This window comes from Balaenoptera acutorostrata, chromosome 3 (assembly GCF_949987535.1).
Source record: "Balaenoptera acutorostrata chromosome 3, mBalAcu1.1, whole genome shotgun sequence".
Classification (NCBI taxonomy): Eukaryota; Metazoa; Chordata; class Mammalia; order Artiodactyla; family Balaenopteridae; genus Balaenoptera; species Balaenoptera acutorostrata.
The window spans coordinates 119,073,268-119,099,011 of NC_080066.1; the positions used below are offsets into that span (position 1 = coordinate 119,073,268).

At 35.2% G+C, this 25,744-nt stretch overlaps 1 protein-coding gene across 11 annotated transcripts in view; it reads left to right on the forward strand.

The window, feature by feature from the left end:
* Positions 1 to 25,744, forward strand: part of MIPOL1 (mirror-image polydactyly 1) — a 336,113-nt gene that overhangs the window by 33,338 nt on the left and 277,031 nt on the right. For 5 of the 11 annotated variants that reach the window (XM_057543812.1, XM_057543817.1, XM_057543811.1 and 2 more), the window contains one exon: positions 23,512 to 23,590. The exons of 2 other annotated variants lie outside the window; for them this stretch is intronic. In XM_057543812.1, the coding sequence (XP_057399795.1) occupies positions 23,572 to 23,590 (19 nt within the window). In that variant the 5' untranslated portion in view covers positions 23,512 to 23,571. Of the gene's footprint in view, positions 1 to 20,106; positions 20,187 to 23,511; positions 23,591 to 25,744 lie in introns of those variants that run through there. 4 more of the 11 variants (XM_057543809.1, XM_057543808.1, XM_057543810.1 and 1 more) reach the window with 1 other exon arrangement.

Consider the following 25,744-nt stretch of genomic DNA (forward strand, 5'->3'; position numbering starts at 1 on the left):
AAGCACAAGTTCCTCAACATTTTTTTATGATGCCCTTAGTGTCTTAGTGATATTTTCATGGTGCTTTTAAGCTGCCTTCTTCTTGCTCCACATTGATTTGTGCACAATACTTGCTTTTTATCCCAGCAATGCAAAGATATGAAATCATTGAAAGAATGTAGTGAGATTTAATGTTCTAACAATGAACCTCCTTGAACTAGTAGTTCATGTGCTGTTCAGAAGATGTTGCTCTTTCCTTTGAAAATTTAAAATATACATGGAACCCCACTATGTTTGCTACAGTGTTTTGGTATACCTTGGCACAGTTTGGAAATAATAGGTCTTAGACCATTTTTTTTTTCTTTTTCTTAGACCATTTTTAACCCATTAACATTGACTTTGTGTATGGGCATATTATAATTAGAGGACTGTTTATTAATCATAGATAGCATCCATTCTACTTTGTATGTGTCTATGTTAAAATATACATAACATAAAATTTAACATTTTAACCATTTTTGAGTAGACATTTCAGTGGCACTAAGTATATTCACAATGTTGTGTAACCATTGCCATTACCCATTTCCAGAACTTTCATCATCCCAAATAGAAAGAAACTCTGTACCCATTAAACAATAACTCCCCATTCTCTCCTCCTCCAACCCCTGATAACCTCTATTCTGCTTTTTGTCTCTATGAATTTGCCTATTTCAGGTACTTTATATAAGTGGAATCATAAAGTATTTGTCCTTTGGTGTTTGGCTTATTTTGCATAGCATAATGCCTTCCAGGTTCATCCATATTGTAGCATGTGTCAGAATTTTCTTCTTTTTAAGGTTGAAAATTACTCCATTGTATGTATATGCCACATTTTGTTTATTCATTCATCTGTTAATAGGCACTTGGGTTGTTTCCATCTTTTGGCTATTATAAATAATGCTGCTATGAACATTCACTTACGAGTATTTGAGTCCCTGATGTCAATTCTTCGGGGTATATACCTAGCAGTGGGGTTGCTGAACCATGGGTAATTCTATGTTTAACTTTTTGAGGAGCCGCCAAACTGTTTTCTGTAGCAGCTGCATCATTTTTACATTTCTACCAACAGTGCACAAGGGTTCCATTTCCCCCACATCCTTGCCAACTTTGGTATTTTCAGTTTTTTGATACCAGCCATCCTATTGGGTGCGAAGTGGTTTTGATTTGGATTTTCCTAATGGCTAGTGATGTCGAGCATCTTTTCATGTATTTGTTGGCCATTTGTTTATCTTCTTTGAAGAAATACCTGTTCGAATTCTTTGTCCTATTTTTTTTAACTATTGAAGGCTGTAGTAGTTTGTTTTGAGACTTTTCCAAATTATTTTTGCAGACTCTTCCTCATTGTGTGTGATCACTGAAGTCTCTGTTCCTTTAGTTCATGCTACCTAATATATTTACAGAGACTTCCTTGAATGCCAACTCTTCCAGTATTTGCAGATTACCCCCGTGGTTAAGCACTCCTTCAACCCTTAACTAGGCTTGCTCTGAGCCTAGGGATCAGCCTGAGGTAAAAGCTTAAGGTCTTCTCAGGTCTTTTCTGAGCATGCAGTTGACTCTTTTAATTCTCCCATATGCTTAGCTACTTTTACGTGTGTTAATTTCCCAGATTCTCCCCCTAGCTTCTCTTCCAGACCTTAGATGGTCTAGTGTCTGTCTCCATTTTTCTTGCCCTGGGTATCTGTGGGTCTGTAGTTTTCTTGCAGCTTTTCCGAGCACTGACTGCCTTTTTACCCACCTAATTTCCAAATTAGGTGGCAGTCCTTCAGATACCCCCCAGACAGGTTAGAAAAGACTTGCACAATAATTTCCATATCAAGTCTTCTCGATTCCCTCTGGTAGAAGGAGGAAACTGGGAACTGGGCTGCTGTTGCTTCAGGAACAAGACCATCATTGTATTGCATTGCATCATTGCATTAGTGGGGGAACAGTGAGGGGAAACACCGCAAAACTCTCCTACCACTTTAAAGGTGGCTTTTTCTTGATTTGGTGTTTGCTTGGCTGCTATTAACTTTGACTGTTTTCCAGAGCTCCAACAAAATTGGCTTCGGCTGTTTCTGCTTCTTTTTTTTTTTTTTTAATTGCTCTGCAGTAATGAGAGCTTGGCGCTTTCTAGCCTGCCATTTTGCTGACATTCCTCTTATTGACTTTTTTTTTTTTTGGCCGCGTGGTACGGCCTTCAGGATCCTAGTTCCCTGACCAGGGATTGAACCTGTGCCCTCTGTTTTGGGAGCTTGGAGTCCCAACCTCTGGACCGCTAGGGAAGTCCCCTCCTATTGACTTATAATACAGTTTTATTCAGTGCAGAGGAAATATCTTGTCATTTGTTCTCTCTTTGTATTGCTTGTGTGACCCAATGCTTGCTCATTTCATGAACTTGGGAGTCTAGTTCTAGAGTCTAACTAGGGCATTTGCCTCAGCATTCCAACCCCACCCCCCAGAACCAGCACTTTAATTTTTTTAAATAAATGTTCACAGGGACTTCTATAGCTGGACACTTCTTAAGGGATTGTTTTTTTATTTCCCAATCATCCAAGGCCTTTTTGCCAGACAGTACTGGAGTGACCCAAGATTTTGTGAATATCTAGGTCTTTCCCCAAAGGTCCATTGCGCAGATTTACCTTTCCTGCCTTCCACCATGGTTTTACTGCCTGTAAGCCATATATGACTGATTTTCAAAAATATCACAACTCTTAAATAGGCAGTGGTATGCTGGTAAATGATAAAGTATAGGCTCTCTGGCAAAAAAAAAAAAAAAAAAAGAGAAAGAAAAGAAAAGAAAAAAAAGCTCTTATTTGTCACATTTGTTGTTTTTGGTGGTGCACATACACTGTGGCCGATTTCAAGCTTAAAACATGGCACCACTGATCTTGAAGTTGGCAAAAGATACAAATGCCTCTTGGCAGGCTGGCTTTAGCACTCCATTACAATTAGGGAACTCCCATTGCTGTAACAAATGAAATGTTTTGCTTTGGCTGAGAATCATAGGGTTCACATCATACAGCAATTCACACTGGGAGGTCCTGAGAGGGTATTTCTATTAGTGGCTTCAAAGGTGGTGAATGGGCCTGTGTGTGTATGCAGTGAACTCCTCCTGAACTTACCCCTGCAGAACACTTCTTGCATGTGACATTTCTGTGTTATCAGTGAGCTCTCCCGAGCAGCCTTCTCCTTATTTGAGTGATTCTTTGTCATCATCCAGCACATGATGGGTGTTTCTTACCTCAGGATTATTTGCTGACCTTCAGTGATAGGTGCTGTCTCTACTAATACCCAATAACAAGTTAGCTGTAGTCTAAAGGGCTATATTGAACACATGAGGAAGCTTTCCAAACTCTCCTCATCTCCTGAAATCTACTGAGGTGTAATAATTGATTTCTGCCCAAGGCTCTTGCCTTCTTTCTTGTGTCAGCATTGAAGATATTCTAAAATAATTTGAGCATTGAGGTCATAATGTCCTAGACTAAAGGACCTAGAGGCACTGCCTGGGAGACAATCCTTTGTAAATCTTTTATTGGTTATTTTGGCTTAGGGCCCTATTCAAATTCAGATTTCTTTGTCTTGATTTTATTAATAGGCTTAGCAGCATCCTTAGGTGGAAGACGTGGCTTTGCCAAAACTCAAATAGTCCCACTAGTCTGGGTTGTCTGTCCAGGGAGAGGTCATAAGGGATACTAAATTATTTTTCAAAGATTAAGGATGTCTTTGATGTTTCTGACACACATCATTCTCCAGAGTTTCCTAGATTGGACCAGGGCTTGAGTTTTAGTTAGGTTTTTTCAGCCAGAATTTATATCATATGAATAAGAATGCAAGAATTTCTATTGTTTCACATCTTTTCCACCAGTTTGCCTTGTCAGAACTTTTAGTTGTAGCCACACTGGTATATGTGTAATGTGTCTTTAATTATACTTCTCTGATGACCAATGATTCTGGGGATCCTCTTACATGTTTATTAGCCTTTTTTTTTTTTATCTCTTTTGTCAAATGGAAGTTTATTTTCCCATTTAAAAAAAGTTGTGTTGTCTTTCTTATATAGATTTGTAGGAGCTTTTTAAAATATTTTTGAATATGAGTCTTTTATCAGTTAAACATGTTGCAAATATCTTCTTCCAGCCTCTTGCTTGCCTTTTCATTCTCATAATGGCATTTTTTTTATAAACATAAAATCTTAATTTTAATAAAGTCCAATTTGTCAGTCTTTTATAGTTAGTGTTTAATGTATCCCTTTTAAGAAATCTTTGTCCATCCCAAGGTCAATAAGATATTCTTCCTTAGTTTTCTTCTAGAAGCTTGATGGCTTTAGGTTCTACTTTTAGATCTATCATCTAGCTCACGTTAAGTTTTCAGTATGCTATGAAGTAGGAATGGAGAGTAATTTTTTTTTATGGCTATCCAGTTGATGCTGCATCATTTATTGAAAAGACCAACTTTTCCTCACTGCAGTGGATCATTCACCATAAATCAAGTGTGTATGCATGTGTGTGTGAGGGTCTGTTTGTGAACTCTTTATTCCATTGGTCTATTTCTGTATCCTTGCACGAGTACCACACTGTCTTAATTACTTGGCTTTGTAGAAATAAAGGCATATGGACTGTGAACAAAGAAGTAAAAATGTCTTTCTTAGCAAAGGACATGATTCTATATGTAGAAAATCCTAAAGCCTCTAAAATAAAATGAGCAGAACTTATAAGTGAATTTAGTGAGGTTTTAAGATTCAAAGTTCATATAAAAAAAATCAATTGTATTTCTATGTTTAGCTGAGAACGTTGAAAAAAACAAAACAATTACATTTACAGTAGCATTATAAAACATTAAATACTTGGAATAACCTGTATAAAGTATGTGCAAGACCTTTACACTGAAAACTATGAAACATTGAGAGAAATTAAAGAAGACAAGATAAGAGGTGTACCATGTTCATGGATTGGATGGTTAAGCTTTTAATTCTTTCTTAATTCATCTATCTCCATCAAAATTCCAGCATGCTTTTTAAAAAGAAATTTACTAATACAAGCTCATGCCAGTATTTATGTGGAAATGCTCAGGGCCTAGAATGTAATATTTTAAAAGTATAATAAAGTTGTAGGACTTATACTACCTAATTTCAAGACTTATTGCAAAGCTCATGTAATGAAGACAGATTGGTATTATTGAAAGGGTAGACCTGGAACACAATAAGAGCCCAAACATGAGACCCACACATATATAGTCAACTCATCTTCAGTATGGGTGCCAAGGTAACTCAATGGAGAAAAGATAATCTTTTCACCAAATGGTGCTGGAATAACTGTATATCTGTTTGGGGGGAAAGAAATGAACATTGACCCTTGCCTCATAACCATATACAAAATTTGAAATGACACATTGATCTAAATGTGAAGCCTAAAACTGCAAAACTTGTGGGAGAAAACATAAAAGAAAATTGCTGTGACCTTGGGATTGGTAAATATTTCTTAGAACACAAAAAAATATTAAGCTCAAAAGAAAAAAGTAGTAAATTGCACTTCATTAAAATAAAAATATTTCCTCAAATGACACCATTGAGTAATTGAACAGGCAGACCACAGACTGGGAGAAAATATTTACAATACATATATCTGACAGAGGACTTGTTTTCAGAATATATAAAGAACTCTAACCACCTACTAATAGGACAAGCAACTCAAAAAAAAAAAAAAGGCAAAAGAGTTGAGCAGACACTTCACACAAGAAAATCTGTGAATGGCCAATAAGCATTTGAAAATGCATATTATCATTAAGCAGGTTATGCAAATTAAAATCATGAGATACAACTGCATACACAAGAAAATGACTAAAGTTAAAAAGAATGAAATAAATCATGGAGATGTAATGTACAGCATGGTCACGAGTTAGTGATACTGTGTTGCATAATTGAAAGTTGCTTAAGAGAATAGATCTTAGAAGTTCCCATCACAAGAAAAAAAATTTTTGTTAACTATGTATGGTGACGGTTGTTAACTAGACTTATGGTGATGATGTTGCAATATATACAAATACTGAATCATATTGTACACCTGAAACTAATGTCCTATGTCAATTATATCAATATAAAAAACCTGATAAAGCAAAATATATTGTGTTTTGTCTGTTCTAGGTTGTAATATTACAATCTGTAATATTGTAATATTAGCTACAGTGATTAATAAAAGCTACAATGAATAATAAAAATATATATGTGTGTATATGTATCTATCTATCTATTTTGTGGAGCATCTGGAACTCACACATGGCTGGTAGATGTGTAAAATGGTGCAACTACTTGAGGAAGCAATTTGTCAGTTTCTTATAAAGTTAATATGACCCAGCAATTCCACTCTGGATATTTATCCAAGAGAATCGAAAACATATGTCTGCAAAAAGGCTTGTATCAGCACATTCATTACTGTTTTATTCATAATAGCAAACAACTAGGAACAAACAAAATTCATTAACAGGTGAATGGATAAACAAACTGCAGTATCTTTAAACAATACAACAGAATATTACTGAGCAATAAAAAGGAACAGTCTACTGTTTTATACAACAACATACATGAATCTCATAAACTTTATTCTCAATGAAAAAATTCAGATACAGGAGAGTATTGTCAGGGCTCAGCTGAGCTGGAGAGAGCTGATGAGCCAGGTGTCAGTTGCAGATTAAAACAATAAGCCAAAATGAAATTAATAGTCAAAGCTTTAATCACTTACTGTGATAGCATAAGCAAGAGGCTAAACCAGAGAAAGCACTACCTCCCTGCTGTTCCATTTTTCCCCAGTGGATGTGTGGATGCACCCAGTTGAGGGTCAGGTGTTAGTATTTCTTTTTTGGCCAAGCCATGCAGCATGTGGGATCTTAGTTCCCGACCAGGTATCGAACCCTCACCCCCTGCGCTGGAAGCTTGGAGTCTTAACCACTAGACCACCAGGGAAGCCTGAGGGGCAGGTGAATCAGCACAAACATGGGGGTCATCTCACTACTTGGGGAACCCCTAACAAAAAGTTGCTGCATTATTATGGACCTAGGTTGGGGGAAGTGTAGGGAGGAGGGAGAGAGAAAAGGACTAGGAATGGGAAAGTGCTGTTTACTGACTCAAAGTTTAGAAAAGTGTCCTTCCCCCCCCAACCCCCCCTTAAGGAGGTCTGCTTCTGAGGGAGGCTCTAGATAAAGAGACCTCTGAATGGCTAGGAATGCAGATACACGTAAGAGTTGGCCAGCGGGGGTGGGGGGCCTGAGTCTTTGACTGCAACTCACTTTAGAGACTGCAAATACATTGGTTGTGCAAAGTCTGATGTGGGAAGGGCAGCTTCTTCCTGTGACACCTGCCAGGTAAAGCTTTTGTAATTGCTTAAGGTTGAGTTTGAAAAATCACACACAGGAAGGAGCTGGACTACTCAAGTGTTCATTGTTTGAGCCCATTTATACAGAACTCTAGAAGTAGCATCAAATTTATATAGTAAAGGAACACATATTAATGGTTGCCTAGGATTGGGAAGTGGGTTAGATTCATTGCAAAGGGGCATGAGCAACATTTTTTTTTAATTTATTTAATTAATTTATTTTTGGCTGCATTGGGTCTTCGTTGCTGTGCGCAGGCTTTCTCTAGTTGCAGTGAGCTGGGGCTACTCTTCCTTGCAGTGTGCAGGCTTCTCATTGAGGTGGCTTCTCTTGTTGCATGCAGAGCATGGGCTCTAGTCGCGCAGGCTTCAGTAGTTGTGGCTCACGGGCTCTAGAACACAGGCTCAGTAGTTGTGGTGCACGGGCTTAGTTGCTCCGCGGCATGTGGGATCTTCCCGGACCAGGGCTCGTACCCATGTCCCCTGCATTGGCAGGTGGATTCTTAACCACTGCGTCACCAGGGAAGCCCAATGAGCAACTTTTCAATGGTGTTTTTTTTTTTATATTAAACCATTGTAGACAATTGTCAAAACTTATCAAGTGTACACTTGAAATGGATGCATTTTTACATGATGTAAATTTTATCTCGAAGTTGATTTTTAAAGTAAAGAAAATAAAGTTTTAGTTGAATCCTAAGTGTAGTGGTGAAAATACTAATGTGCTTACTGCAACTCAAAATTTTCAACTATATATTATGAACAGGACTGTAGTGTAAATATAAAAAGTGAAACTGTATGGGTTCGGTCAGGTTAGGTGGATTTTATGTATGATTTTATCCAAGCAGCTGAAAAGAAAGTGATAGTTGAAAGAGTCATGATTACTATCTAAATTACTGTCTAAAATAAGTAGAATAGCTGGGTCATACGGTAGTTCTATTTGTAATTTTTTGAGGAATCTCCGTACTGTTTTCCATAGTGGCTGCACCAATTTACAGTCCCACCAGCAGTATTATGAGGGTTCCCTTTTCTCCACACCTTCTCCAACATTTTGTTATTTCTTGTCTTTTCAATAATAACCCTTCTAACAGGTGTGAGATAATATCTCGTTTTGGTTTTGATTTGCATTTCCCTCATAAATATTGATTTCTAACATCTTTTCTCTTTATTTTCCCATCTGTATGTCTTCTCTGGAAAATGTCTACTCAGATCCTCTGCCCACTTTTTAAATCAGGTTGTTTGTTTTGTTGTTGTTTTTATATATTTTGGATACTAACCCTTTACTGGATATATAATTTACAAATATCTTCTTCCATTCAGTAGGTTGCCTTTTCATTTTGATTATGGTTTTCTTTGCTGTGCAGAAGCTTTTTAGTTTGATGTAGTCCCATTTATTTATTTTTGCTTTTGTTTCAAACCCTTTGCCTTTGGGGTTAGATCCACCAAAACATTGCTGCAGGCCAATGTCAGTAAGATTACTGCCTATGTTTTCTATTAAGAATTTTATGATTTCAGGTCTTACATTCAAGTCTAATTCCTTTTGAGTTAATATTTGTATATGGTGTAAGGTAGTGCTCTAGTCTCATTCTTTTACATGTGGCTGTCCAGTTTCCCCAAACTACTGATTTAGGAGACTGTCCTTTCTCCATTGTATGTTCTTTGCTCCTTTGTTGTAGATTAATTTTCCATATATGTATGGCTTTATTTCTGGGCTCTCAGTTGCTTTCCATTCATCTGTGTACTGTTTTTGCACCCAAACCATACTGTTGATTACTTTGTAGTATACAGATGATCCTTGGACAACACGGGTTTGAACTGAGTGTGTCCATTATACACAGAGTTTTTTCAATAAAAATATACTACAGTACTACAGTATCCACAGTTGGTTGAATCTGAAGATGCAGACCCTTGGATATGGAGGACCGACTGTAAGGTTATATGTTATTTTTAGCTACATGGGGGGTCAGTACTCCTAACCCCTGAGTTGTTCAAGGATTAACTGTAGTTTGAAGTCAGAGTGTGATACCTACAGTTTTGTTCTTCTTCCTCAAGATTGTTTTGGCTATTCAGGATCTTTTGTGGTTCCATACAAATTTTAGAATTATATGTTCAAGTTCTGTTAAATATGTCATTGGAATTTTGATAGGGATTGCTTGAATCTGTAGATTGCTTTGGGAAGTATGGACATTTAAACAATATTAATTCTTCCAGTCCATCAGTACAGAATATCTTTCCATTTTTTTGTGTCTTCTTCAATTTCTTTCATCAATATCTTATAGTTTTTAGTGTACAGGTTTTCATCTCCTTGGTTAAATTTATTTCTAGGTATTTTAGGCTTTTTGATGCAGTTGTAAATGAGATTTTTTTTTTAATTTGCCTTCTCTGATAGTTTATTATTAGTGTATAGAAATTCCACAGATTTCTGTATATTGATTTTGAATCCTGCAACTTTACTGTATTCATTTATTAGTTCTAACCATTTTGGGTTTTTGGGTTTTTTTTGGTAGAATCTTTATGAATTTCTCTATATAGTATCACGTCATCTGCAAATAGTGACAGTTTTACTTCTTTCTTTCTGATTTGGATGCGTTTTATTTCTTTTTCTTGCCTGTTTGCTGTGGGTAGGTATGTTCAATACTCTGTTGAATGAAAGTGGTGAGAGTGAGCATCCTTGTCTTGTTCCTGGTCTTAGAGGAAAAGCTTTCAGTTTTCAACCATTCAGCTGTGGGTTTGTCATATATAGCCTTTATTATGTTGAGGTATGTTCCCTCTATACCCACTTTGTTGAGAATTTTTATCATAAATGGATGTTGAATTTTGTCAAATACATTTTCTGCATCCACTGAGATAATCATGATTTTTATTTTTTATTTTTTAAAATGTGATGTATCATGTAGATTGATTTGCAGATGTTGAATCATCCTTGATTCCCTGGAATAAATCCCACTTGATTGTAGTGTATGATCATTTTAATGTATCGTTGGATTCAGTTTGGTAGTATTTTGTTGAGAATTTTTGCACTGATGATCATCAAGGAAGTTAGCCTCTTATTTTTTCTTTTTGTGGTGTCCTTGTCTGGTTTTGGTATCAGGGTAATGCTGGTTTCATAAAATGTGTTTGGAAGATTTCCCTCTTCAGATGGAAGAGCTTGAAAAGGTTAAGTATTAAATCTTCTTTGAATGTTTTGTAGAATTTGCCAGTGAAGCCATCTGGTTTTGGGCTTTTGTTTTTTGGGAGATTTTTGATTATGGTTTCAATCTCCTCACTAGTAATTGGTCTATTCAGATTTTCTGTTTCTTCATGATTCAGTCTTGGAAGATTATATGTTTCTAAGAACTTATCCATTTCTTCTAAGCTGTCCAATTTATTGGTGTATAATTGTTCACAGTAGTCTCTTATGATTCTTTGTATTTCTGCATTCTTTTATGGTGGGGCTGTGACTGCTGGTATGGAGTGTTGGTGGTTGGAGCTGGCTTCAGGGCCTCATGGTGGCTGCTGCAGTGAGCTGATGGGTGCAGTTGTCAGCCTTCTGGCTGTGAGTCCCAGCAGAGACCGGGGTGGGCAAGGCTCTCAACAGGGTGTGCTCTCTGGTGCTAACAAGCTAGAGGGAGAATTTCAAAATGGCACCCACCAGCCCCAGCATCTGCAAGGTAGCCTGAGATCACAAAAATGATTCTCATCAGTATCTCAGACTCCAGGGAGTGTCCCAACCGTTCCTGCCTCACCAGCAGACGTTTCAAGATTAGTGGGTGGAACCCCTTTACCTTCATTCCATGTACTTTTCAACCAGGTGTTCTCATGTTGGTTTTTGGGTGGTATGAGTCTGTGCTCAAGCCCTTTAGAGCAGGTTTTCCTTTTCCTGCAGTTCTATAGTTTTCCTGGGCATATTCTGCATTGGTTTTCAAAGCCAGCTGTTGGGGGCTTCTCTCTCTTGTGCAGGATCTAGGGGTTGGGGTGCCTGATGTGGAGCTTGAATCCTCCCCTCCCAGGGGAAATAACCATGCCTTTGTAGTCTTCCCTGTCTGTGGATTGCTGAAGCTGGGGTGTGTTTTTTCGCTTGGGGAGACCACCTCTGCCTCTCCTACCTGCCTCAAGGTTGTCCTTTTACCCTTTGTCGTGGAGACTCTGTTCATCCAGTTTTTAGCTGCCTTTCAGGGAGAGTTATTCCGCATGTATTTGTAGCTTTGTCGTGGTCATAGGAGGAAGTGAGTTCAGATTTTCCTGTCACCATCTTGAATCAGATCTCCTGAAATATTTCTGTATAGCATGCTTATATGCCAGCTTCTTGATCCTCCTTACCCTAGTTTTATCGTAATTAATGGACTTACTGCTTTCAAAGGTGGGGAGGATATCAGTCACATTATAGCAGGGGTCCCCAACCCCCAGGCCCCAGACCGGTACCAGTCCTTGGCCTGTTAGGAACTGGGCCGCACAGCAGGAGGTGAGCGGCAGGCAAGCGAGTGAGCGAAGCTTCATCTGTCACTCCCCATCGCTCGCATTACTGCCTGAACCATACACCTCCCCCAGTCCATGGAAAAATCATCTTTCATGAAACCAGTCCCTGGTGCCAAAAAGGTTGGGGACCGCTGCATTATAGGACAGAAAAAGCAAAAACAAAAAAAAGCAAAAAAAAACCCCCAAAAAACAACAACTCTAGGTATTTCGAGCAAAAGGTCCTTTATGTAGGGAATTAACAGCTTACAAACTTATTCCAAGTGCTGGAACAGAAGTCAGGGACTATCTCTAGACCATGGTTCAGGGTTGTGATATTGTTGCAATCTAGAGGTCAGAAAGCTGTTGTTGCCGCTGACACCACAGGTGGCTGTCTTATCTAGGAGGCTCATGCTGGACATTAGACTGCAGAGTCTCTGCCACCAGAAACAATCATAGCTGCCTGACCTTACATGCTGAAAGCAGACAGATGACCTTTGCTTTACTTTCTCCTTCCATATCTTGCTAGAGAACATCTGCTTGGTAGAACTTTTTTTTTTTATGTTCAGACCATGAGCTACAAAGAGACTGGGAAGTATAATTTTTAGCTGTTAACCTCTTCCAAATAGAAAGGAAGAGTGAAAGTTGGGAGAGCTGATCCTGGTAACTAAGACAAGGATATAGGTCTCTTCGATACCTCTGCCCCAGTACACATGTTCACTTTCTGTTATAATATAGTTATATTATAATTTTGTATAGAAAAATATATAGCATTTACATTATTATAGTCATGTAGATGCTATTCACAACTAATACATGTAGTATATTTTGATTATTTTCCCTTCCCCCTCCCCTGCATAGTTTTTTGCTATTTTATTTACTTGTTGCTTGGTTTTCTGTGTATTTATTATTGATTCAACCCCAAACTCTCTTATCATTTATTTGAATCTCTTCTCAAACACCTATTTCTTGAACAAATTGCTCCTGGAGTTTTCTTAATGCTGTCAACTTTGAATGGTTTTTCTGTATGTCTGATGTATAGCTATTATCCTGTGATTTTTCTCACCATGACCTTGGGTGTTATTTTCACCTCTTTCATACTTTACTCCCACGTTTTGGTGGAGCACATTCTCTACTAGCTTCCCGAGAAAGAATGTAGATGTGGGTCCAGGTGATTTTTTTTTTTTGAGTCCTATTTTTATTTCTGTGTATATAAAGAAAAACTTTGTAGAACATTGCTAATACATATTTTTCCTATGCGCCAAGAGCTGTAATATGATCTTAGCTTGTGAGAACTAAGACCGCAGACTGTACTATATGCTCTCAGCCTTTAAGTATGGCTTTGCATTCTGCCATTTATTTTGATTTTTGGCAAACAGTTTTGACCAAATTGGTGACAAGAGATGTGCAAGTGATAATGCTGGACTATAAAAAATGAAGAAATAGTATCACACTGGCTATTAACATGCAGTTATATTGGTGACTGCTTGTGCCTTGATGGAAAGGTTGAGGAAACAGAGGATAAAGATCAACAGGTTTAGCATTTTCAAACATCTCTTGGTATTATGAAGGGTATTTTATGCATCACTGTGGTTTGTAGCTAACAAAACAATGTAGATGTGCAGTAGCTTCAGGAGATTTGAAGAAAATGAAAGATCATTGCCAGAATGTGTTGCTGGGACTGCATCTCCATGGGAATTATGTGATGTTAATACTGTATAACTCTGATTCAGTTACTCTTTTCCAGGGACACATTTTCTGTCCTAATTAGGGTACATATAATGATTTTGCTTTTCCTTTCTTTTTATGGTTCTCCCCTTCTCTAACCCTTATTAGGCATATGTTGGAGCATCTTATTTTATCTTCCATGTTGCTTAACTACTTTTTCATATTTTTAAACTCTATTATTCTGTGCATGATTCTGAGGAATTTCTTCCCTTCTGCCTCCAAATCATTAATTCTGTGCTCTACTGTTTTCTAGTTTTTACTTCATCTATAGAGTTTCAACCTCAATTAACATTTCTTATTTCTAAACGATTTCTACTTGGTTCATTTTTATATCGATCTATGCTTCTGTAAAAACTGCCTGCTCTTATTTAATGGGTTGTGTTGATTTATCAATCTGGCAATTTAAAATTATACCTATTTTGAAGATTGATTTCAGGTTGCCTAGTTTTCTCTAGTTATTCAAGTATGAGTCTCCACCTCTCTCTTTTGTATGCCTGTACTACTTTTCCTTATGTTAAATTCTTTCATATGTGTTACAGTTTTTTGTGGCTATGAGTTTATTTTCAAAAGAAATTATCTTATAAACGAATCTAGCTCATGACCTACTTCTCCCTCTCTTTTTTTTTCTTCCCCCCCACCTTTTAAATTTCTGGCTGTACTATATGATCTCAGGTTGCTAACCAGTTTTACATTAATTGATTGACTTAAGTACAAGTTTGGATTCCTTGCCCCACCATGGCAAAGGCTTTTGGTTTTGATCTTAGGTAGTTAAATTTTTCACCTAATTTGGTGGGTGCCTTGTGTCTGGCTCAGATATTGAGCAGGTGGTTGGAAAAAGGGGAAAGTCTGCATAGTTGAACCCTAACCTTTAAGCCTATTTGGTCTCAATCTTCTCGTGGGCTACTTGGCTTCAAGTCCTACTCTCTGTTATGGTTTGATTTTGACATGTGGATGTTTCTTGTTCTTCCTTTTGAGCTTATCTATGTTTTTAAAAATATATTTAAAAATATTTTAGTCAGTATTTCAAAGTTTGCAGTGGTAGTTCTTAGGAGGCATTTCAACAAATGCTTAATTATTTCAACTGGAATGGGATTTGAATTTGCAGTTCCTCAAAATGAAGAGATAAAAATGAAAATTAATGTGGGACCTGACCTATGACAAACTATCATTTCACCTTAGTGAAAGATTACAGACATACTTATTTCTTTCACTGATACGAAGAGTTATTTATTAAAATAATTTTTAAACGTTGTGAAGAAGTATAAAATTTACCTAAATTTGTTGGTCCAAGCAAGTATAGACTTACCTATTAAATGGTGAAAGGTGTTGAAATTTTGAGACATGGTAGTATAGTCATTGTCACTATTTCTGCTTATGATTCTTCTAAATCACCATCTTTGTTAGCTAAGAGGTAAATATTGTGCATATACAAAGAACTATGACTGTTCTACAAATGAAAAACATATCTAGCAATGGAAATACATGTATTTTAAGATGAAATTAGGGAATATTTCAGATTCATATAGTTATGGCTCCAACAAATGATAAATTTGGTTACTTACATTGCAAGTCTAGCAGTAACTAACTAGGATGTTGCTTCAGGGTTCAGCAGATGGCCTCTAAGTGGCTTGGTGAAGAGAATGTTTGCTAAAGGTGACAGAGTATACCTATTCAGTTTCCCATATGCACTAGGTCATTGATAACATAAGGTCTTACTTTCAGGAAATTGTTAAATTTAAGGTCAGGGAGTAATTCCAAAGCATTTTAATAAATAAAGTACATATCCCTCAGCAGATAATATTCTCCTTTCAGTTCCTACATACTAAGATGAAATTTTTAGTTTTTTCTCTAAATGACATGCAGTATAGAATCCATGTGAGGTGTGTGTGTATATATTCGTGGAAGATGTGCAATATTTGTTGCGTGGTATGTTGTGCGTATATATGTATCAGACATGAGACTGATGAGATTTTGATAACATTCTATTATAAAATGGAATACTCATTGCTAGTTCTGTGAAAGTAAATGATAGTGTATATACTCTTTTATTTTATAATATGTATTTTAAACTATTTATTATGGAAAATTGCAAACATAGAAGAGTAGAGAAACAGAATAATGAACCCCTGTGTACTCATAACCCAGCTTCAACAATTATCCTTCATAGTTCATGATAGTTAATCTTGTTTCATTTACACACCATATTCTGCCTGCCCTGTGAATCCTGCTCTCCTCCCTCCCCCAATCTCTACCCACAACTCCTACCCCAGGATAATATCTTTTATTAGTTATTATTAGTTAGTGTTACTTCCACCAGAAGCCTTATAATGCTTGACTGCTCTTTTATAATAGTTTTAATATTTATGACTAGATAAGTTTCAGTTTTTGGTTTCTCTTTATTTTCTACACAGTTTATAAAAGGTTTTCTTATACAGTTAGTAGTGTAAAATGTCAGGTTATTCATACAGCCATTTTGCAGTAATCATGAATATAGTAAAAATCAACAGATCATAGAGATGGAATTTCTTAAATAAAATTCTTATTTTTTAAAATGAAAGAGCATTGTCTTTTGGAAAATGTCTTAAAAAATTAACAGCACACATTGCTTAATTTAGTACTTTGGAACACTGTACAGTTGTATTACTATTAATTTTGTAAGTAATATTTTTAACTCAGTTGATTGGCCATCTTGAGACTTTTTAAAAAATAACTTTCCTGAAACAGATTTTTAGTGAACATATACTTCTAGATCCTAAGAAACTCTTTATGGTGTGGTGAACAAAAGAGCTAGTATAATACTTATAATTTATAGTTGACATTATCTTATAATTTTAAATGCAGAAAGAATAAAATTGTTTATTGAAGGAAATTTCTCTATCTGGTTGGCTTCTTATATTTTTCCTTTTCATATTGTATTTTATTCTGCATTAACTATGGATTACTTACTTTAGGATCATATTCTTATTACATACTTTTCACTAACAAAAACATTTATTAAGAATGACTTAAGAAGTTACATGAGCTTTAGTAGGTCGTCAGATAAATGAAGCTGATGGCTGTGACTTTCTTGATATTGAACAAGAAATTAGAGCTGCAAGCATAACATTTGTTGTACTTTCTTTAAAGATTTTGTTTCTAGTAATTGTATTTTGCAACCTAGAAGTTGCCTTTAACATTACAATTTAAAAATGAAATGCGTAGTTTGCATACAGCACACTGTCCATTGGGAATGATTAGGTACTGTAATTTTAGCAAATTGCATAGATAAACATTATATTTATTATACAATGTATGAATTGCTATTAAGTATTCAAAATGCAAACTAACACAACATTGTAAATCAACTATACTTCAATAAAAAAAGAAAAGAATTAATACAAAAAAAGTATTCAAAATGCAAACTAACACAACATTGTAAATCAACTATACTTCAATAAAAAAAGAAAAGAATTAATACAAAAAAAGTATTCAAAATGCAAACTAACACAACATTGTAAATCAACTATACTTCAATAAAAAAAGAAAAGAAGTAATACTAAAAAAAGTATTCAAAATGCAAAAGTATAACTTATTAGAGTATGTTGATGTTATTTGTTAATGTCCCTGTTACTACTTATTATTTAACTATATAAACTATAGAGAATTATTAAACAGTTTTTTGATAAAGTCTGTTAGTAAGCATTATTAAATATGATGAATTAATTAACAACTTATATGATTATCTTTATTTTAGAAAGACGTTTTCTGACAACTGTTATTTGATTTCAAGTGGCTGCTCATACCAGTTGTCATTACAGATCGATTTAAGTTACTCTTAATACTTTTTTACCGTTGATTTGCCAAGAACTTCAGTTGGTTGTGTGGAAATGTAAGCCTTTGTGTGAAGGAGTGTGTCCTTGCATCAGAACTTGGCAATCACATGAATCTTAAGAAAACAGGCTGTTTGTTCCGTAGAGAAACTATTCTATAAGATGACTTTGTTTTTATATTCTGTTCTGTGCTAGATTAAGTGATTTAGTTTAGTTTGGCCTAGGGCAAAACGTTTCAGGATATTTTAGAAAATCCTGTATCCCATTAACCCTCTGAAAATAACGCTAGTTTTAAAGTTTTACTTTCTAAAATTTTATCAGTAGGCCATGCAATACCAGATTCATTCTCAAAGTGTCATTTGTAACTGGCACTGAAAGCTATTGCAGTGTTCCGTCTGGTATATGCAGTGTTCCAGGTTTTGAAAATCTGAAAGCCATATATTTTAAACACTAAATATTTATTTCCTCTTAATTTGATGCCCTTCCGTGATTTTAAATGATGGGAAGTAGTTCGTTTTTTTTGATAGTAATTCTATTATAAACTTTTAAACATTAGAATCCCGAACACTAAGGCTATTATAATAGTCCCTAATTGAACAAAGCAGTGTGATTGTTTTAAGAAATATATGCTTAATTCTCAGGAAACTCATTCATTTTAAACTTTTCTGTTCTAAAAAATTCCTGCCATATATTAGTTAAATTAGAACTTTTCACTCTACATAAACCAAGCAAGCAAGCAAACAGCCATAGCAAAGTATAATTATAAAAGTTAATTAGGCAATAATTATTTTTTCAAAGTTTCAAGGGAGTCATAAACATTACTTTCTATTCATTTTGAATCTCTTAGATGTAATGTGGCTTCCTTCAGAGTTTCTTGTTAAATTCCAAGGTTATTAATAAATATTTGATCATTAAGTTAAAAATAATACATGTACTTGGTAAAAAAAAATCAAATTATACAGATAGATAGATATAAAATGAAACAGAAATACTTCTTTCCCTCAGTCTCTCAGTTTCCCTACCTCAACTCTTAGGCCCTTTCTTCAGAGTAACCACTGGTAATAGTTTTCTATGTATATCCTATTCAAGCATGTATATTTACATAGGTAAATGTAATTTTACATTTTTTTCTGTCTTTAATTTATCCATGTTCTGTACCTGTATTGTTTTAGCTAAAGATTTATTTTGGGTAGGAAATTTATTTGTCTTACCTATTTATTTTATATTTAACTCCTAGAACAGTTGACTGACACATAATATATAGGTGCTTAACAAATACTTGTTGAGAGAATCTTCCACATCTGTCTATCCACCTGTGTGCCCATCAAATACATACTGAGTACTTACTGTATGCCAAACACCCTTCTAAGGACACAGATGAAAGAGAAAAGCAAGGGCTGTGTCTGAATGTAATTTCCTTATACATAGTTGGCTGATACATATCAAAAACAATGAAATAAAACCTAAACAAATGGGTTTCATGAAGGTAGTAGCACAGGTAATGTGATGAGAGTGAGAGAGGAGTTTCTACTTTAGATAGGATGGCCAGGCAATACCTTTTTGAAGAGGTGAATTTTGAGCAAGGCCTAAATGATAAGAAAAAATGGTTTAGAGATCTAGAGAAGAGAATTCTAGGCAGAGGGAATAGTAAGTATAAAGGTTCTGAGGCAAGAATAAGCTTGGTGAGTTCAAGAACAGAAAGAAGTTCAGTATGACTAAAGCATGAGTATTTTCTCATACAAATAAATACTGCTTCAGTGTGTATCTTTGTACATACAAATATGTTCTACATATTTTTAAAAGACTTTTAGTAGTGGAGGGGTCAAATAGTATATGCATTTAAAATTTTGATAGCTATTGCATGGGGCTACTTTTAATCCTTTCTCCCTAAACCTTTTCTTGCTTTTCCAGGCTGTGGGGAACTTGGGTTGTCTGGAGCTTGGTAGGGAGTGGGCTGTGATGTGAAAGGAATTCTTTTTGTGAGAGAATGTGCCAGGAACTGTGGCTATTTGAGAGACTTTTGTCTCATAAGATGAAAATCCAGCAGTAGAAAATATGCATATGTTGTATATGTTGAGTTATATGTTAAAATATCTGGCTCTCAGAAATACAGTGCTCTCCTTTGGCCATTTAATGAAACCATTCCAGTGCAGACATTATCAACCTTTCTCAATCTAGAAAATCCAAAATTTGGCATGGTTATAGTTTGATATAATTGGAGTTACATATAGTTGGATATGAGGCAGTATTATAAATGATGCCTAGTTTGACACTTTGGATTCACATTACACAAATTTGTGATTAACTAAGGAGGCATTATGAAAAAAAACGCCATTAAACAAAGTCAGCCAATCACCTTGCCCATGTGTGGCTTTTGTGGAGGAAGGTAGAAGGGTATCTCCTATTTTAAATAAGTTTTAAAAAATCCTGGGTGTTGTTACATTGGGGAATGAAATTCCTTCTTTAAATGCCTTTCTATCAAAGAAGCATTGTTTAATTTTGAAGGATAAATGTCAGAATTACTTATAATTTTTTAGGCAGATTAGAAATTTTAGACTAGTCAAAGAACAAATTTTGTTTCATCAAGTATTTTACTGCTGAGTAAACAAGGAGAGTCAAGTCCCGTTTGAGAGCATAGAGATGTTTGTTTAATTTTTTTCAATCGCTGTTTTTCAATAGGGTGAAAGTAGGAAATTTAGGTAGATATATTCAGTTTCCAGTATATTTAGAGAGAGAAGGGGGTATGTGGTTTCCCTGGCTATTCATTTCTCCTTTTTTCACTTCTTCTGAGAACTAAAAACAACTTGGAGGAATGAGGTCAGGAATCTATGATGGAGAAGATTTTAGTTTAACAGATGCTGATATGGTATGTTCTGTCTGCTATAGTAAAGATTTTATTTTTCTTTTCTAACATGGGTAATTTTTTCTAACACAGCTTAAAAACGAAGTTTAGTTAGATTTTATTTTGCTGCTTGAACCTGGTGACATTAATAATGATAAAGCAGTTAACATATTTTGTCTGTGATATAATGATTTAGCACTTTAAGAAGCCTAGTTTATCTGATGTCTACTATAAAAATCATCCCACTTGTTTTAATATGAATATATAATTCTTGATTGAAAAGTTCTTGATATCAAATCTTTAAGGTGAGTGTAAAGAAAGAAATCAGTATTTTAATAGTCTTAATCCTTTGTCCTATAATGAGTAGATGTGTAAAATATGTTGATGTTTACAAAAATCTTCTAGTGCTATTAGAATATATAGATGGGTAAGTTGTAATTATTTGAATCATTAGAACATCTAATTTTTGCTTGACAATATGCAAATGTGCCATTAAATCTGTTTTTTAAGATTTTTCCAGTTTAATGTCTGAATCCAAATTCATAAAGAGTTGGAAAAATGAGATGTCTGAGCTATAGGATTCACAGGGATTTCATATGAAGCCTATTTAATCAGGATAACACTGTTATTAATATTCATAATGTCAGCTGGAACACAAATGACAGACTTCGGGGCCTAAAAATTTTACTTGGTGAATTTATTAAAAGTAGCTTAAAAAATTAATGGAATTTAAGTAAAGTTGGTGAATATGAAAATCTTGTGTTAGCAGAAAAAAATCTCTATTAGAACTTTCTTTAAGACCATTTTGCATTGATGTCTTTTGACAGATTTCATTGGTACTTAAAGAAGAAAGATGCATGAATGGTCATTTAAGAGGATTTAAACACATTGGCACATTAATTTTTACATGAATAATAAGTACTTTCCAAAAGCAATTAACTTACAGTGTACAAGATATGAATTGAAAAATAAGACTATGACATCAAGGGCAAAGCAAATGTGCTGTACATTTTAAACTTAGTGGCAAGACTGTTTAATATTTTGGTTTATTTTATTTTTATAGCTTGCATAGGCCGTGACTTAGAATATGGTTATTTTAATGAATTTAAAAGCATAATAGAAAGGAGTAATGTTCCTTCCCCCCACCAAAAAATATTGGTATGTTAAACATTATCCTCTGCAAGTATCTTTTGTATTTATTGGAGAATTAAACATTTGTTGTGCTACTGGTAATATTTGAGAATATGTTCAATTTTGCAGAAAGTTAAAGGGATGATTCTGAATAGGTTTAGTGCTACAAATACATATGTGTTAATACAGACTTACTGATTATAGCATAACTCAAATGTATACTAAATACGTTTCTGAAAGTTTGTATACATTTAGTTAATAAGCATCGAGTAGTGTTGAAGTAAATTTGTTTTGAGTGTTAGCCTAAGAAAGTAAAAAGTGGGGAATGGCTTAAGTAAAACTGGGGTGTGTTTTACTTTGTGTACTACCTGCTCCTCTTTATGTTTTAGAATGTGCTTGTAATGATATTATACCTGTGCTCTAGTTTTTATTTTTGTTATAGGAGTTCCTTAAAAACAATTCGTTTTAGACCATTTTGTATAGTTAAAATAATACTGAGTATTTTGTTTTACATTCATCAGAGATTATTTTTCTTACAAATTTTAGTACTTACAAAAGCATAGCTTAGTTATTATCTCTAACATGCCAGTTCGGGTTTACCAGTGAAAGAATATAGGTATTGGTCTTGCAGTATAAGAGGGTACTAGAAGTTTCACTTGCAGTCTGTGTTATATATGAATGATTTAGTTTCATTAGATTTATAAGAATTGCCTGGTATGTTTTGGGACTCATATTCAGAACTTGAATGGAAAAAGCATTAATTACTAGGGTGTGTAGAAATTATCACAGTAAGCCATAAATTAAATTTTTTTGTATAAGGAATGAAATCAAATTGATAAATTGATTTATTGTTTTTTTTGTTTGTTTTTTTAGTGTCTTTTTAAAAGTTAGGTTTTCGGTTGGGGGGACATGTTTTGTTTTTGGCTCTGAAATATTCACTTATATGCCCAGGAGAGGGCAGCATTTTACTATATCAGTCTCATAAAAGAATTAGCCCTGCTTAGACTGTCAATGTTTCTTGTAATTACTCCCAGTATATTTGTTGCTTGCTTATGAATTAACTTGCATTTATGGAACTAAATCATTCCAATCATTTAATTACACCTGAGGAGATGAACTATAATTGCTTGCTTCCAACTAGGATCTGATATGGCTTGAGCAGTATTAATTTGGTGTTTACTTTTCTGAGTGCTAAAAGCATTAAAATGATTGTGCAATGGGATTACATTTTACTAATTGCTGGCATTCATTAGCTGGGTAAATGATGAGGAAGAGTGACTGTATATTGAAGAGGGATAAAATTATGGTTTTAAATAGTATATTACTAAGCACATTAAGACCTGTAAGACATGTTTTAAAATACTCCAGAGGTTATTAAAGGCTGTATTTTCTACATGTCTTGCTATATGAATCTCTTATTAAAAGACCGCAATTATTATTAACCTTTTTGGGCAATATGGAGGGAAGTGGCTTCATTGACGGGAACATATTTCTTTGATATTAATAACTTCCTATATTTTCAACTAATCCAAAAGTAAATGAGGAACTTAGAAAAAGATTGCCAACTCCAGATCAACATATTTAGAGAAAATTGGAAAGGAGAAGCTTACTACAGCTTTATTTGAGGACTTTTTAAAGAACGCAGAGTTCTAGCTGTGAGGTAAATCTAATTTTATTCTCCTTAAAAGCATGCAAAAAAAAAAAAACCAAAACAAACTTTGCATAGCTTTTATCATTTTTATTATGAAAACAAATGCAAGAGAGAAATACCAGTAATTCCACAAGTTAATGATAATCTTTTAAAAAATTAGAATAGCATTTAAAATTACTTTTACAAGTATGAAACGTTTTATATGAAAATATACATTCAAATCAAATTTGAAATTTGACAAATAGAGTAAATTTTTAATTTTTTTTTAATTGTTGAAATTGTAGTTGGAAAGACTTAAATAAATTAAATGGTTCCCTAACCAAAGGAGCAAGAATGTCTAGAAGCTTAACCTGAACTGTATTTACTAAAATATAGGTGTGAATGAAAGAACTTTTTTCTGAGAAAAAAGATTTAATTTCATGTGTTGAAATACACAGTTAATTGTCCTATTATAAATGTTTTAGAAAACCATTTATCCTGTAAATTCTCTGTTAAACAAAGGTAAGGTTTAGGTGTGTTCTGATATATTGTTTTAAGTTTATTTATCTAGAGTTGGCTTTATTTTAGCTTCAAATCTTGGCGCAGAAACCAGAGACATTGCCAGAGCAAACAGGAACGGGAGTACAGATGGACGACTGGTCAAAAGGTACGGGCTTTTAAGGTATTAATACCAAACCCCAGGTGTTGTGCTAGTTTAAGGCACTGAATGAAGTGTGTTTGTTCTAACCAATATATTAGACAGAGGCAGACAAGCGCAAGTGCACACGCATGCACACACGCAAGGAAGGAGGCACACACAAAGAGGCCCACATTCTGCAAAAGGGACACAAAGACACATGGAGAAAGAGACATGCACACACAGAGAAAGGGACACACACAGAGCAAGAGATATTGAGAGAAAAAAGGAAAGCAGACACACAGGGAGAGAGAAACACACACAAAGTGATGGAGGAGATTGAGAGAACGAATGGTAGAGAAATGAATACAGAGAGGTATACTCAGAGAAAGAAACACAAACAGAGAAAGGAGACACAGACACAGGAGGGAGATACTAAACTCATTGAGAAAGACACAGACACATATACAGAGGCACACACACAGAGAAAGATACACATGCATAGATACACACAGAAAGAGACACACATACTGAGACTCACAGAGAAGGAGAGATACCAGAGTGAGAGAAACATGGTGAGAAGGAGACAGAGACATACAGTGAGTGAGAGAGACAGAGAGAGGGAGGGAGAGGGAGAGGGAGATGGGGAAGAGACACACTGAGATAGAGGGCACAGGTGTACATGCAGACACACTCAGAAAGAGACACAAAGTTAGAGAGACATGGAAGGTACACACATATACAGAGAGAGACAAACATATATGGAGAGGGAGACACATATACACAGAGAAACAGACCAAGACACACACAGGCACAGAGACACATGCACACCAAAAGACACACCCGGAGACACCCACAAAGAAACGGAGTCAGAGGAGGACTCTCCCTGGAGAGTCAGGGCCACAGAGACTTACAGAGATGTGCAGAGGGAGGCAGAAGAAGGTACTTTGAAACAGAGACAGAGACATGAAAACAGAGTCAGAGACAACGAGAGAAACAGAGAAAAGGATGCACACAGATATGCACAGGCAGAGGGAGAGAACAGTCAGACAGAAATACAGTTTGAAAGGCAGGCAGACTGAGAGATGGCCTGAAAAGGGGAGAAATGGTGGATGGGTGGATGGAGGGATGGATGGATGGATGGGTACGTAGGTAGGTAAGTAGAGCACATCTGTCTATGTATAGAGCAAGGTAGAGAGAGGGCCATAAAGACAGGTTTAAAAAATGTTAGGTTTTTAATTGAAGTCTTTTACACTAAATCTGGATACAGTTGCAAATCTGAAATCCTTGGAAAACAAATCATTCTGAATATAGTATTACATATAATTGAAGACTTTGGCCTTTATGTTCATCGTTTTTATTTCCTCTAAATTAAAAAAAAATAGAATTATTACCAAAACATTGCACACATCTCTCTCTTTTGATTCCCCCTCCTTCAACAGGGCTTTTTCTTTACCATTTATCAACCACACTGTTACCTTTTTCAGAAGGTTAAAGGCCATTTTGGGGAACTGTTCTATCATCATTAAACTAAATCAGTTAATAGCTACACATTCTTTTGAGGAATAGAAAGATGCTGTACTGAGTATACCTTTTTTGATTTCTGCGTTTGTTTTTGATTTCTACGCTATTATAAATTTTCTTGTTGCTTATGCCTACCATTAGCAACATTTCTCCTCTTATTTGTGATTCTAGGCTACTTGTTATGAGTTTAGAATCCAGGTAACTGATTGCATTGTGTATAAAGAAATAGCAAGTAATACCTGAGTAACGTAGTTAAAGGTTTTTAATGCAAAGTTAATAGCTTTAGTGAATGGATTTTGGGGCACTTAATTTTAGTCTACTCTTTATATTCAAGTTTGTGATAAGGATGTATTGGTGTGAAGCCGAAAACTGATTTGTTGTAGTTGTTTTTACTCATTTATGCAAATAAGCAAGCAAACACTCTTCTTTTGAAGAACTCAGAGCAGTTCTTACTCAATATATGTACAAAATAAGAAAAGAGGAAGTAAATAATGATGCCCCTGTTGCTTATGTTTCCTATTCAGAGGCCGCATTGCTATGAAAGCCATGTCGTTCACATTATAGACAAAAGGATCTTTAAGGAGCCAAAGGAATTATTTTTAATATATCTAAAGAATAGGGGCTATAGAGGAAATACTTCTCGTAAATGTAAAATAACCA